Raw genomic sequence first — 12,412 nt, forward strand, 5'->3', positions numbered from 1 at the left:
TTGTCTATGGCTGCTTTTGCACTACAATGGCAGTGTTGTAACAGAGACCATATGGCTCAAAAAACCTAAAATAATTTGTGTCTGTCCTTTTATGGAAAAATTTTCCAGACTCCTGATCTGTAACTTCAATGGAAGAATGAGTTATCGAACTAAATAGTTAGGGAGAATGTCATCGAGTGAAAGTTGAGTTGCATTTTGAGGAACAGGCAGCATTTGGCTAGATGGAATTAAGAGATGGCCATGGGAAAAGGATATACGAGATTCAGATGTGAGAAGAACAGAAATTTCATGTCGAGTTGAGGGAAGAAGGCTACACACATCTGTAAGCTTTTGGAGCATAAACATCGTGAAGATACTTTAGGACTGTGAGTTAGGCTTGTGGTCTCAGCATGTTATTATCAAGTGGAGAAAAGGACAGATTGAGGACTAAAGGTCGTTTTTAGAACTTGTAGTAATAAAGAGATGCTAGCATATGGCAAATCATATTTTATGTTTTATGTTCTGTATTATATGGCAGTAGTAGAAATTCTTCATCATAATTCTTTCATTTTTGGTATTTATTTTAGGAAGGAGCAAATATTAATAAGTCTCTTACAACTTTGGGCAAAGTTATTTCAGCCTTGGCCGAGGTGGTAAGTTTTATACTTCATTATAAAGGGAGTTGTGTCTCTTCAGCAAATATACTTTGTGATATTTTATTATTGTCTGTGAAGGCTGTCCTTCTGTGGCCCTTTATGTGATCTTGCCTTTCTCCTTTGGAGCTTTTCAGATAAGATACTAGGTATAACACAGTTTGACTTTGTACTGAAAGTAAAAGAGATTAAGGAGAACAAAAGTAAATATAGATCTATAAAAACTAGAGCCAACATTTACTTAATGTTTGACTCATTTTTTGAGTCTTATTTTATGTCTCACAAAAATCAAGCATATTTATTGTCTCTTCTTTTCCTATGCATTCTTTTCTGAGTAGGATGCAGTATCTTTTGGAGTATTTTGAACAGTTTGGCTTAGTGAATGCAGTTGATTTGAGGGCCAGTCGTATTTATTTTCCAGTAGTTTTATTCTTTCCTATTCCTTAACAATAGAACACTAAAGCTAAAACATTTTTTAATTAGGGGCTTAATTATCTACATTACTTAAATTAGTCACTGTGTGTTCTAGTTTAGTTTAATACCTCATTTTAATTGCTAAGAAGAATGAAATGCTTTCTTGCTTGCCTTGGAGAAATCATAACCTCTGATATAAAATTTAAACAAATTATAATTTCTACTTGGAGGCTTATCCTGTGTTCTTGTTTTCTCTTTTAAATGCTTTCACCTGTAGGATAACTGCACTAGCAAGGTATGGTGGGGATTGGTAGAGATAAACTAGCCGTAGAATTGACTTTTATGTTTTAAATCCTCATCAGGACGTATGGAAGCATAAGTAGGAATGGAGCTTTCAAAAATCTTTTCATCATTTGTTTTCTGGCTCTGAAATTTAGAGTGGCTGTTTAGGGTGACCACAAATCATGAGATTTCACACCAAAATTAATTTATAGAACATGATCTGCTTTAGAGAAGGAATTAAGAATAAAGAAACAAGGCGGGGCATGGTGCTCATGCCTGTAATCCCAGCACTTTGGGAGGCCGAGGCACGTGGATAATTTGAGGTCAAAGTTTGAGAACAGCCTGGTCAACATGGTGAAACCCCGTCTCTACTAAAAATACAAAAATTAGCTGGGCGTGGTGGCACGTGACCAGAGTGTCCCAGCTACTCAGAGTCTTACTCTGTCGCCCAGGCTGGAGTACAGTGGTGTAATCTCAGCTCACTGCATCCTCTGCCTCCCAGGTTCAAGCGATTCTCCTGCCTCAGCCTCCCAAGTAGCTGGGGCTACAGGTGTGCAGGACTACATGCGTGAGCCACCGCATCCAGCCTACTCAGGGGTTTTAAACTGAGATATTAGGCCTCGAGGATTACATAGTGGAATGAAAGTCTGTTCCACTAATCTGAATGACTGAAAGGCGTAATTCTCCCTTGAGGTCTATGCAATCTATAATTGAACCTGCTATTGGAAATGAGTTTCTGATTGGTGGATTGTGTGTCTATGGGTGGGATGAGATGATGTGGATATATTTGATAAGAAATGGAATTAAAATGTTTCTTGCCTACTCCCTTTCCTCCTCAAAAAAATAAAGAAACAGAGGCCAGCCACTTAGTACACTTTTTCTGAATAGAAAATGTGCTTGTGCAAGTAGTAGGATCATCCTTAGTTTAACATTGGATTATACCAAGACTGCGGGACTGGATTATAAAACTGGTGATTTGAAGCCCTGGTTTCCCCCTTAGTAGCTTCTCCTTTTTTTTTTTTTTTTTTTATTGGAGACTGAGTCTCATGCTGTTGCCCAGGCTGGGGTACAGTGGCACAATCTCAGATCACCGCAATCTCTACTGCCCGGGTTCAAGTGATTCTCCTGCCTCAGCCACCGAAGTAGCTGAGATTACAGGTGTCTGCCACCACCCCCAGCTAATTTTTTGTAATTTTAGTAGAGACGGGGTTTCATCATGTTGGCTGGGCTGGTCTCGAACTCCTCACCTCAGTGATCTGCCCGCCTCAGTCTCTCAAAGTGTTGGGATTACAGGTGAGAGCCACTGCACCCAGCCTCCCCTTGGCAGCTTCTTTTTTTTTTTTTTTTTTTTTTTTTTTTGAGACGGAGTTTCGCTCTTGTTACCCAGGCTGGAGTGCAATGGCGCGATCTCGGCTCACCGCAACCTCCGCCTCCTGGGTTCAGGCAGTTCTCCTGCCTCAGCCTCCTGAGTAGCTGGGATTACAGGCACACGCCACCATGCCCAGCTGAATTTTTGTATTTGTAGTAGAGACGGGGTTTCACCATGTTGACCAGGATGGTCTCGATTTCTTGACCTCGTGATCCACCCGCCTCTGCCTCCCAAAGTGCTGGGATTACAGGCTTGAGCCACTGCGCCCGGCCCTTGGCAGCTTCTTAAAGTGTCACAACATGGTAGTCAGCCAGCAGATACTTGAATAGCTGTTACCTGTAAAGCATTTGCATTAATTTTTACTTTTAGAGAATATAATTTTTTTTTCATTTTAGCACTGCCTTTTTGTTGGTGCTTTTTGCTTTATCCTGTGGTGGTTATAAGAAGGATCATGAAGAAAGCTGTATAAGTAGACTTAATAGAACATTCGTCTTGAAACTTTTATAGATTTCTAAATTTGCAAATCATATCACTTTCTTAGACCTTTTTACTTTTAGTCTTTGCTTCAGTAATTGGATTATTTTTGGCATAATTTCCTTTCAAAGAGACCAAACAAGTATTATTTTACAAGAGTTAGCAGATTTGCAACAACCCACCCAATGACATTATGATTGGCCAACTAAATTCACTAACTAGATGATTTGATCTACTCATTCAACCTGGAATGTACAGGATTCATATTTGCCCCTCTGCAAAAATAAAAATGGAGGACTGGGTATTAGATGATGTTAGGGAATTATTGTTTATTTTGGTAAGGTATGATAATGGTACCTTCACGGTAAGAAAAAGAAAACCATATGGACAGGATATTAGGCAATAGTATTGTGTGGATGTTAAATTTTTTGAATTTGGTCATTGTTTTCTGTGTAAGAGAATGTTCTTATGTGCTGAAGTGTTTAGGGATAAATGGAGATGAGGTCTGCAACTGACTTCAAAATGGCTCAGGAAAATACAAAGTTGCAGAAAAGTGTTTGGGGGATAAGTGAAAGATGATCGGCAGAGTATTGATAATGGTTGAAGCTGTGTGTTGGGTATGGTAGCTCATTATACTGTTCTCTCAACTGTTGTGTAAGTTACACATTTTTCAAAATAAAATGTAAAATGGAAACATTACCTTATTACATGAGTTTTTGGTATTGTGAAGAATTGAAACTGTGAAGGATAAACTTCCACAGTGATGGAGTTGTACTTTAATTTGATTTACTTGGGAATTTTAGACTGATTGTGCCTTCTTGGGAATTTTTTTCTCTAACAAACAATGCTAAGACCATTCCTTTCTCTTTAATAGAGTAAAAAGAAGAAGAAAACGGATTTTATTCCCTACAGGGATTCTGTACTTACTTGGCTCCTTCGAGAAAATCTAGGTATGTTGACCACTAGTGAAAAGTAGTTATCTTTTTAACTTTGATTCTTTTTTGTGGTTAATTGTCATGTGTGTTGGAGACAAATAATCTCTAGATATTCATGTTACCACTTCAGTGTTCCTTGCCTGCTTTTGTTTTTACTCCTCATTTCTGTTGGTTGGATTCCCTGCTTTTAAACCAGAGTATACTCCCATATCTCATTTACTTCAGGGCATGAACTGTGCAGTAGTTGTCTTCCCAACTCCCCATACCCACTTCAAATGACGGCTCAGTCTTCAAAGTTATTTCAAAACTCCATGCTCCTCTGAGGTGCACAAAATCAGACATTGCAAACCCTTATTTCTCTTCATTGCTGCTGTTTGCAGACCTTCAAATCACTTCATTGACTTCTACTTTTTTTTGAGATGGAGGCTTGCTCTGTTGCCCAGGCTGGAGTGTAGTGGTACGATCTCGGCTCACTGCAACCTCTGTCTCCTGGGTTCAAGCAATTCTCCTGCCTCAGTCTCCCAAGTAGCTGGGATTACAGGCACACCACCATGCCTGGCTAACTTTTTTTGTACTTTTTTTTTTTTTTTTTTTTTTTTTTTGAGACGGAGTTTCGCTCTTGTTACCCAGGCTGGAGTGCAATGGCGCGATCTCGGCTCACCGCAACCTCCGCCTCCTGGGTTCAGGCAATTCTCCTGCCTCAGCCTCCTGAGTAGCTGGGACTACAGGCACGCGCCACCATGCCCAGCTAATTTTTTGTAGTTTTAGTAGAGACGGGGTTTCACCATGTTGACCAGGATGGTCTTGATCTCTTGACCTTGTGATCCACCCACCTCGGCCTCCCAAAGTGCTGGGATTACAGGCTTGAGCCACCGCGCCCGGCCTAACTTTTTTTGTACTTTTAATAGAGACAGAGTTTCGCCATGTTGGCCAGGCTGGTCTTGAACTCCTGACCTCAGGTGATCCACCACCCACCTCGACCCCCAAAGTGCTGGGATTACAGGCATGAACCACCGCGCCTGGCCACAGTTCTCCTACTTAACGAGGAGGTAGTGGTGGTCAGCTGTGTGAAATGTTGCTGGTAGAAGAGGCTGAAAATGGATTGCTGGGGTTATCCCCATTGCTAGTGACTTTCAAATTGCTAAGGGCAGTTTTGGTGTAATAGCTGAGATATGGAGTGGGTGTAAGACAGAGTGGGAGGAAGGAACTAGACTCAGTAGATTCAGACATCAAAATTTGAATATAAGCGTCTGGCATGAGGACATTTAAGAAATTTGACATTAGGCCAGGTGTGGTGGCTCACCCCTGTAATTCCAGCCCTTTCAGAGGCTGAGGTGGGCAGATCATCTGAGGTCAAGAGTTCAAGAACAACCTGGCCAACATGGCAAAACCCCATCTCTACTGAGAATACAAAAATTAGCAGGGTGTGGTGGTGGACGCCTAGAAAGAAAGAAAGAAAAAAAGAAAGAAAGGGAGGGGGTGGAGAGAGAGAGAGGATGGAGGGATTTGACATTACGTTAAATCTTAGGATCTGAGATTGTACCATGAGATTTGACATATTCAGTAAAATTTTTCTTTTAAAATGAATGTGATTTGAGATACTCATGATTAATCTTTTTAGGTGGCAATTCTCGTACTGCAATGGTTGCTGCTCTGAGCCCTGCAGATATCAACTACGATGAGACTTTGAGCACTCTGAGGTACTTTCTTTTTATCTCAGTAGCAACATACACCACGTTGCCATCAGAAGTCATTTTGTGATACCGTGGATGTTCTTATGCGGTCTGGGTAGTTATTTATGTAAATAATGATCCTTTACTCTCATAACAGGGAAAACTTAGGGTAAAAGTGATTTGCATTATAATAGAATTTACCTCTATGGTTTTCAGTTTCATTGGGAAAGGTACGAACTTTTTACTTATTTTTTAATCCCCCATGAATATCTAGATAAGGCAGGAACTTTTTCATAGGAAAGATTTTTAAATTGCTCAAGTGGGATTTTTGGGTAACTTCTTAGATAATAGTGACATTTTCTTATAATATTCATTTCTGTAAAAAGAAATGGCCTCCCTTCTTGTGGTGTTTGTCATAGAAATGCTGAAGTCGGCTGGGCGCGATAGCTCAGTCCTGTAATCCCAGCACTTTGGGAGGCCAAGGTTGGTGGATCACTTGAGGTCAGGAGTTTGAGACCAGCCTAGCCAACATGGTGAAACCCTGTCTCTACTAAAAATACAAAAATTAGCCAGTCGTGGTGCTGTGTGCCTGTAATCCCAGCTACTCGGGAGGCTGAGGCAGGAGAATCACTTGAGCCCAGGAGGCAGAGGTTGCAATGGGCCAAGATTGTACCACTGCACTCCAGCCTGGAGACAGAGTGAGATTCCGTCTCAAATAAAATGAAAGAAAAAAAAAAAAAGAAATGCTGAAGTCATAATAAGTAATAAAATTATAGGAGTATGTGGCAGTGTTAAAAATAACCAACATAGCCAGGTGCAGTGGTGTACACCTATAGTCCCAGCTACTTGGAAAGCTGAGGCAGGAGAATCACTTGAGCATAGGAGTTTGAAGCCAGCCGAGGCAACATAGTGAGACTCTGTCTCTTAAAAAAAAGAAAAAAAAAACAATTAACAGAATGTTCATGGCAAGTTTTTGTTTGTTTGTTTGTTTTGGTTTTCGAGATGGAGTTTTGGTGTGTGGCCCAAGCTAGAGTGCAGTGGCGAGATTATAGCTCACTGCAGCCTCAGACACCTGGACTCATGTGATCCTTCTACTTCAGCCTCCCAAGTAGCTAAAACTACAGACTCATGCCACTAGACCTGGCTAATTTTTAAAAATTTCTTGTAGAGGTGGGGGGTCCTGTTACGTTACTCAGGCTGGTTTCAAATTCCTGGCTTCAAGTGATCCTCCCCACTTGGCCTCCTAAAGTGCTGGGATTACAGGTGTGAGCTACCTCGTGAGGCCTATTTTTTACATATGAATAGGTTTCACTATTTTAGTCTGGAACTCTTTGCCTTTCTTCCAGGAAAGGTACTTGATATAATGGAATGAACACTATATAGTCTCATAAATTGAGTTTAAGTCCTCTTGCTGTTATTTATTTTCATTGTGATCCTGGACAGATCACTTAAATTCATCTGAACCTTTTTGTTCATCTTTAATAGGTACCATAAAGCTTTATACAAATGTATTCTTATCAAGACTCAAAAAATGTAAATACTCAGGATATTTGATTTAGAAATAATAGTATGTTACTTATGAGAAGTAGAACATATGAGAAATGACAAGAATGAACTTTTTTGATCTAGATATGCAGATCGTGCAAAACAAATTAAATGTAATGCTGTTATCAATGAGGACCCCAATGCCAAACTAGTTCGTGAATTAAAGGAGGAGGTGACACGGCTGAAGGACCTTCTTCGTGCTCAGGGCCTGGGAGATATTATTGATAGTAAGTGAATTAAGGATCATTACAAAATCTAATCCTTTCTTCTTCAAGGCTCTTACATTTAAAATAAACTTCAAGTTAAGGAACATGATGAAGCTAAATGGTAGTGAAAATGTTTTTGTTTTTCTTTTTCCTTAAAAAGCCCAATGGAAATGATCTCTAGATTCCTTTATGTAGTGTGTACCCGGCTATCCATTTGAACTCCTGAAATTAGTTTTAAAATCATGAATATGTTACTAGTATTTTTGTTAGAATTCTCTTTTAGATCAGCAGTGAAGTTTATTTGGAATGTTAAACCTGTCACTGAGCAATTAATCACTTCATAGAAATGTTATTTGAAATTTTTGGTTTTGTTTCGTGGGTTACTTTGGATTAGTATAGTGGCAGTAATATAAGAAATGCATATGGAGGCCTACCTTCAGATAAGATTCACCTTTGAATGGCCCCCTCCTCCTATAAAATGATGGAGTGCCTCCTGCTGCCTATGAACATATGAAGGGGAAAACTTCAATTCCTATGAAGTTCAAGAACTACCTTTCCAGAGAATATTGTTTTATGATGTTGTATTAAAATTCATCTTTAAAAATCTCCGTGATGTGCCTGTACAGTGGTTTATTCAGAAGTTCTCTTAAGTGAGTAAAATGGATTATTTATGTAGGAATAGAATATGGTAGAATATGGGTTGGTTTAGTAAAGCTTTTTTTTTTTTTTTTTTTTTTGAGTGTAAAATTAGTATTATATTCCTTGAAGTTCTAATAAGATTTTCAAGGCCTATTCTAGTTTAGTTCTTACTGATTAGAGCCTGAGTTTACATGAATACCGTTTGTGAAAATGATACCATATTCTGAGTATTAACTTTTTCATCTCCCCAAATGCCAAAAACTGCTCTGTTCGCTCTCTGTGTCACTGCTGAACCTGAACTTTGACCCTTCTCATATTTTCCCTCCTGCTTACCTTCAGTTGATCCATTGATCGATGATTACTCTGGAAGTGGAAGCAAATGTGTGTATTTCACATATTGGTTATTTCCAGTACTCTGACTTGCTAATCTGCCTCTGCTGGATCAGGCTTAAAATGAGCTTTGCATGCCAGCAATCCTTACAGGGAAATCCCAGACAGAGCATCATGTAGAATCAGAAATGATCCTATTTTTGCCCTTCTTCCTTTAGCAAACTAATCTTTGCTGAATTTTAGTTTGTGGCTTGAGTGAAGTTGAAAGGCTTAAGAGCCTCTTGCTTCTTCTGCTCTTCTGTTTTTCCCATTGTGATTAAATTAAATCCAAAATAATAGATGATGATAGCAACTGATACTTACTGATTATTCATAATATGCCAGGCCCTATTCTGGGCACCTTGAATATATTATCTCTTATTTCTGTTAATGACTCTGAAAACATTTCATTATGTTTATTTTACCAATAATTTTCAGTCAACAAAAAATACCTGTGATTGAAGAGCTCTGTAAATGTTGGGCTAACACTCATGGGTGTTTGTGCTTTGGATGGTTAAACATTTTTTTTTTTTTTTTTTTTTGAGATGGTTTCTGTCACCTGCACTGGAGTGTTATGGCATGATCATGGCTCACTGCAGCCGGGAACTCTTGGGCTCAAGTGATCTTTTTGCCCAGCCTCCTCAGTATCTGAGACTATAGTTGTGTGCTGCCACACCTGGCTAATTTTTTATTTTATTTTATTTTTATTTTTATTTTTTTGAGACAGAGTCTCGCTGGAGTGCAGTGGCACTATCTTGGCTCACTGCAACCTCCACCTCCTAGGTTCAAGCAATTCTCCTGCCTCAGCCTTCTGAGTAGCTGGGACTACAGGCATGCATGACCACACCCAGTTAATTTTTGTATTTTTTTTTAGTAGAGACAGGGTTTCACCACATTGGCCAGGATGGTCTCAATCTCTTGACCTCGTGATCCGACCACCTCGGCCTCCCAAAGTGCTGGGATTACAGGCATGAGCCACCACACCTGACCTATTTTTTAATTTTTACTTTGTAGAGATGAGGAGTCTCACCGTTTCCCAGGTAGAACTCCTGGCCTGGAACTCCTGGCCTCAAATAGTCCTCCTGCTTTGGCTTACCAAAGTGCCAGGATTACAGATGTGAGCCACCACACCCAGCCTTTCCTCTTTTCATAAGTCACAAATTAAAATAACTTAGGTATCTAAAATGGGTGCTTGAGAACATTTTTAAAGGATCACATGAACCTCATTATTCTCTCCATATATATCATAAGTTGGTGAGGAAATTATTTCTTACCCTTTTAAGGTAATTCATCAAAAAATTGTTATCTTAGAAGAAAAAAATTTTGATTTTGGGGTTAATTTTTAGATTTATACTGAGTTATTTCTACAGTTAAGGCTTGTATTGAGGCTTAGCAGACATTGAGAAAATGCATAGGAGAAACCAAACATAGCCCTGGTTGTTATGAGGTTAGGGCTTGAAGGCACTATAATGTCTTGATACAGAAGTGACTCTTGGACTGCAGCAGCTCTGTCTGAGATTTCCAAAGCTCAGCGATACTGGTGTGGAAAAGGTGCCTTCTTGGTTTTGCTTTTGTGCTCAAGGTGTTGCTGCTGCCAGCTTGTTGCCTACCTCTCTTAGCAGCTGCAGTGTTTCCTGAAAGACCATGCATGACTAAGTTTTAATTCTGTATTGGTAAGAGAAAGCAGCCCTGACTACTCAATTTCCATTTTGACCCATTTCTCTTAATTCCTTTTAGGGCTTGCATGTGACCATTGGACCTAAACTCTGTCCACCCTGGTCTTTTCCCCCTGGTGCCTAATTTTTTGCTCTAATCCCCATTCCCCTTTTGAAAGATGCTGTTTTGCTTGTTTCCCTATGCTCTGTATTTGCAGATGGTGGTTTTCAAACTGTCTCGAGGCAACCAGTGGCTTTCAGGGAGTTAAAAAATTGGCTTTAATTTAATGGTAGAGATGAGTAGGCCCAGAGAGAATTAATAGTATTTTTTCCAACTGTGTATATTGACTCATCTCCTTTAAGGAAACTTACTTAGTTTTGATATGAATTTTAATTTCTCAAATTTAAAAATGAGCTAATTTTAAAGTTGGATTGCACCAATACTTATGGTTTACTTTTAGTGTCTTTTTGCGAAGGATGACTAATGAAAGAAAGTACAAATGGCAAATTAATGAATTTTGTTGTTTGTGGCTTAATTTTTTTTTCTTTTACCAATACTGAGTTTAAAAGCAAAATTAACAGTTCTGTTAGAGACTTAGTAAATAGAAGTATGTTCCTAAAACTTGCTTTTTATGCTAGGAAGCAGGCTTACCAGTGACCCGTGGTTGTACTGTTAGGCTAATTAAGTGCCTTACTTAAATTAGCAAAAAAAATCAGCCTTATTTTTTGCTTGCTCTGATAGAAGAATGGAACCTACACTAAAACTCATTAATCTGCTAATTGTTCTTCCCTGTTGAGACAATCAGTTAGTCCTGAGGTTTTTTGTTTTTTTTTCATAGCAAGTCCTGAATTTTTAACCATGACTCAAAAAAATTCCTCTCACTTCTACAATTACCTCTTTTTAAATTTAAGACATATTTAAAAATCCTTTTAGCATGTTGAAATACCATACAAGGTAGGGCGCGGTGACTCACGCCTGTAATCCCAGTACTTTGGGAGGCCGAGGTGGGCGGATCACCTGAGGTCAGGAGTTTGAGACCAGCCTGGCCAACATGGAGAGACCCTATCTCTTAAATAAATAAATAAATAAATAAATAAATAAATAAATAAATAAAAAGAAATGTTGCCATACAAAGCAAACTACTAAATGCACACATTTTTAACTGTAACATTTTCTTGGAAATTTTTGCTGAATTACATAAAACACTGAGCCAGACCAGTATGGATTATTATTGATAAATAAATGATCACTGTTTTCCCCTTACTGTTACAAACTACTGGAAAAGTGTAAATCTGAAGACATTGTAGACTTGGAACACTAGAGAGACTAAATGGAAGGTAGTTTGGCTTTTTTAGGGAGAGTACCAAAGCAGTATCCTTTGAGGCTCAGTTTATCCCCCTACAAGATACGGTGTTAATCTACATTGAAATCTTTTTGTTTGTAAGTGCAGAAATGATTCGGAGCGTCTCGGATACCAGTATTCAAGACAGACATGTTTTAGAACTGCCATCTAGAACAGTTGTAACCTGTGTTTGTATCATAGCGTGTCTTTGTCTTGGCGCTTTAATGCTGTCCTTTCTTACAATGATATTCCTTCCTGTCTTTTTTTCTTCCTCTGCTTCTTTCCCTTTTCTCTACTTTTTCTGCCTTCTATCTCCCAGATCTGAAAGATTTTCAGAACAATAAGCATAGGTACTTGCTAGCCTCTGAGAATCAACGCCCTGGCCATTTTTCCACAGCATCCATGGGGTCCCTCACTTCATCCCCATCTTCCTGCTCACTCAGTAGTCAGGTGGGCTTGACGTCTGTGACCAGTATTCAAGAGAGGATCATGTCTACACCTGGAGGAGAGGAAGCTATTGAACGTCTAAAGGTAAGTAATAGTTCAGACTGAATATAAGGTATTCTATATAGTAGTTCCACAAAGAACTAGAAGTAAAAATCACTAAGATTTCGACTCAGCATATGGAGAACTCTTGACTCTTAGAGGTGTCCTGAAAATTGAATTTTCTACTTTGTAAGTTAATTTCTTTTCACTAGAGTGCTTGAGTCTGACATGGCCAGGCAGAGATGGGAGATGGTAGGAGGTACATGGGTAGTACATAGGCTGGCCATGCAGAGTAACCAATTAATAGATGTGAACATTAATTCTGGGGAGGTTTATCAAGTCACAGTAAAATTGTTTTGTTAGAAATTTATTTGGAAACATTTGGTTTCA

At 39.1% G+C, this 12,412-nt stretch overlaps 1 protein-coding gene across 19 annotated transcripts in view; it reads left to right on the forward strand.

Annotated features, from left to right (window-relative positions):
* KIF1B (kinesin family member 1B) overlaps positions 1 to 12,412 on the forward strand; it is a 182,554-nt gene that overhangs the window by 65,411 nt on the left and 104,731 nt on the right. For 6 of the 19 annotated variants that reach the window (XM_032300335.1, XM_032300355.1, XM_032300337.1 and 3 more), the window contains exons 9-15: positions 567 to 632; positions 1,324 to 1,341; positions 4,046 to 4,121; positions 5,728 to 5,806; positions 7,409 to 7,551; positions 8,509 to 8,550; positions 11,856 to 12,067. In XM_032300335.1, coding sequence (XP_032156226.1) covers positions 567 to 632; positions 1,324 to 1,341; positions 4,046 to 4,121; positions 5,728 to 5,806; positions 7,409 to 7,551; positions 8,509 to 8,550; positions 11,856 to 12,067 — 636 coding nt within the window. The remainder of the gene's footprint in view (positions 1 to 566; positions 633 to 1,323; positions 1,342 to 4,045; positions 4,122 to 5,727; positions 5,807 to 7,408; positions 7,552 to 8,508; positions 8,551 to 11,855; positions 12,068 to 12,412) is intronic. The other 13 variants (XM_032300354.1, XM_032300344.1, XM_032300347.1 and 10 more) reach the window with 5 other exon arrangements.

Source organism: Sapajus apella, unplaced genomic scaffold (genome assembly GCF_009761245.1).
Source record: "Sapajus apella isolate SASKATOON/1434 unplaced genomic scaffold, GSC_monkey_1.0 scaffold43, whole genome shotgun sequence".
Classification (NCBI taxonomy): domain Eukaryota; kingdom Metazoa; phylum Chordata; class Mammalia; order Primates; family Cebidae; genus Sapajus; species Sapajus apella.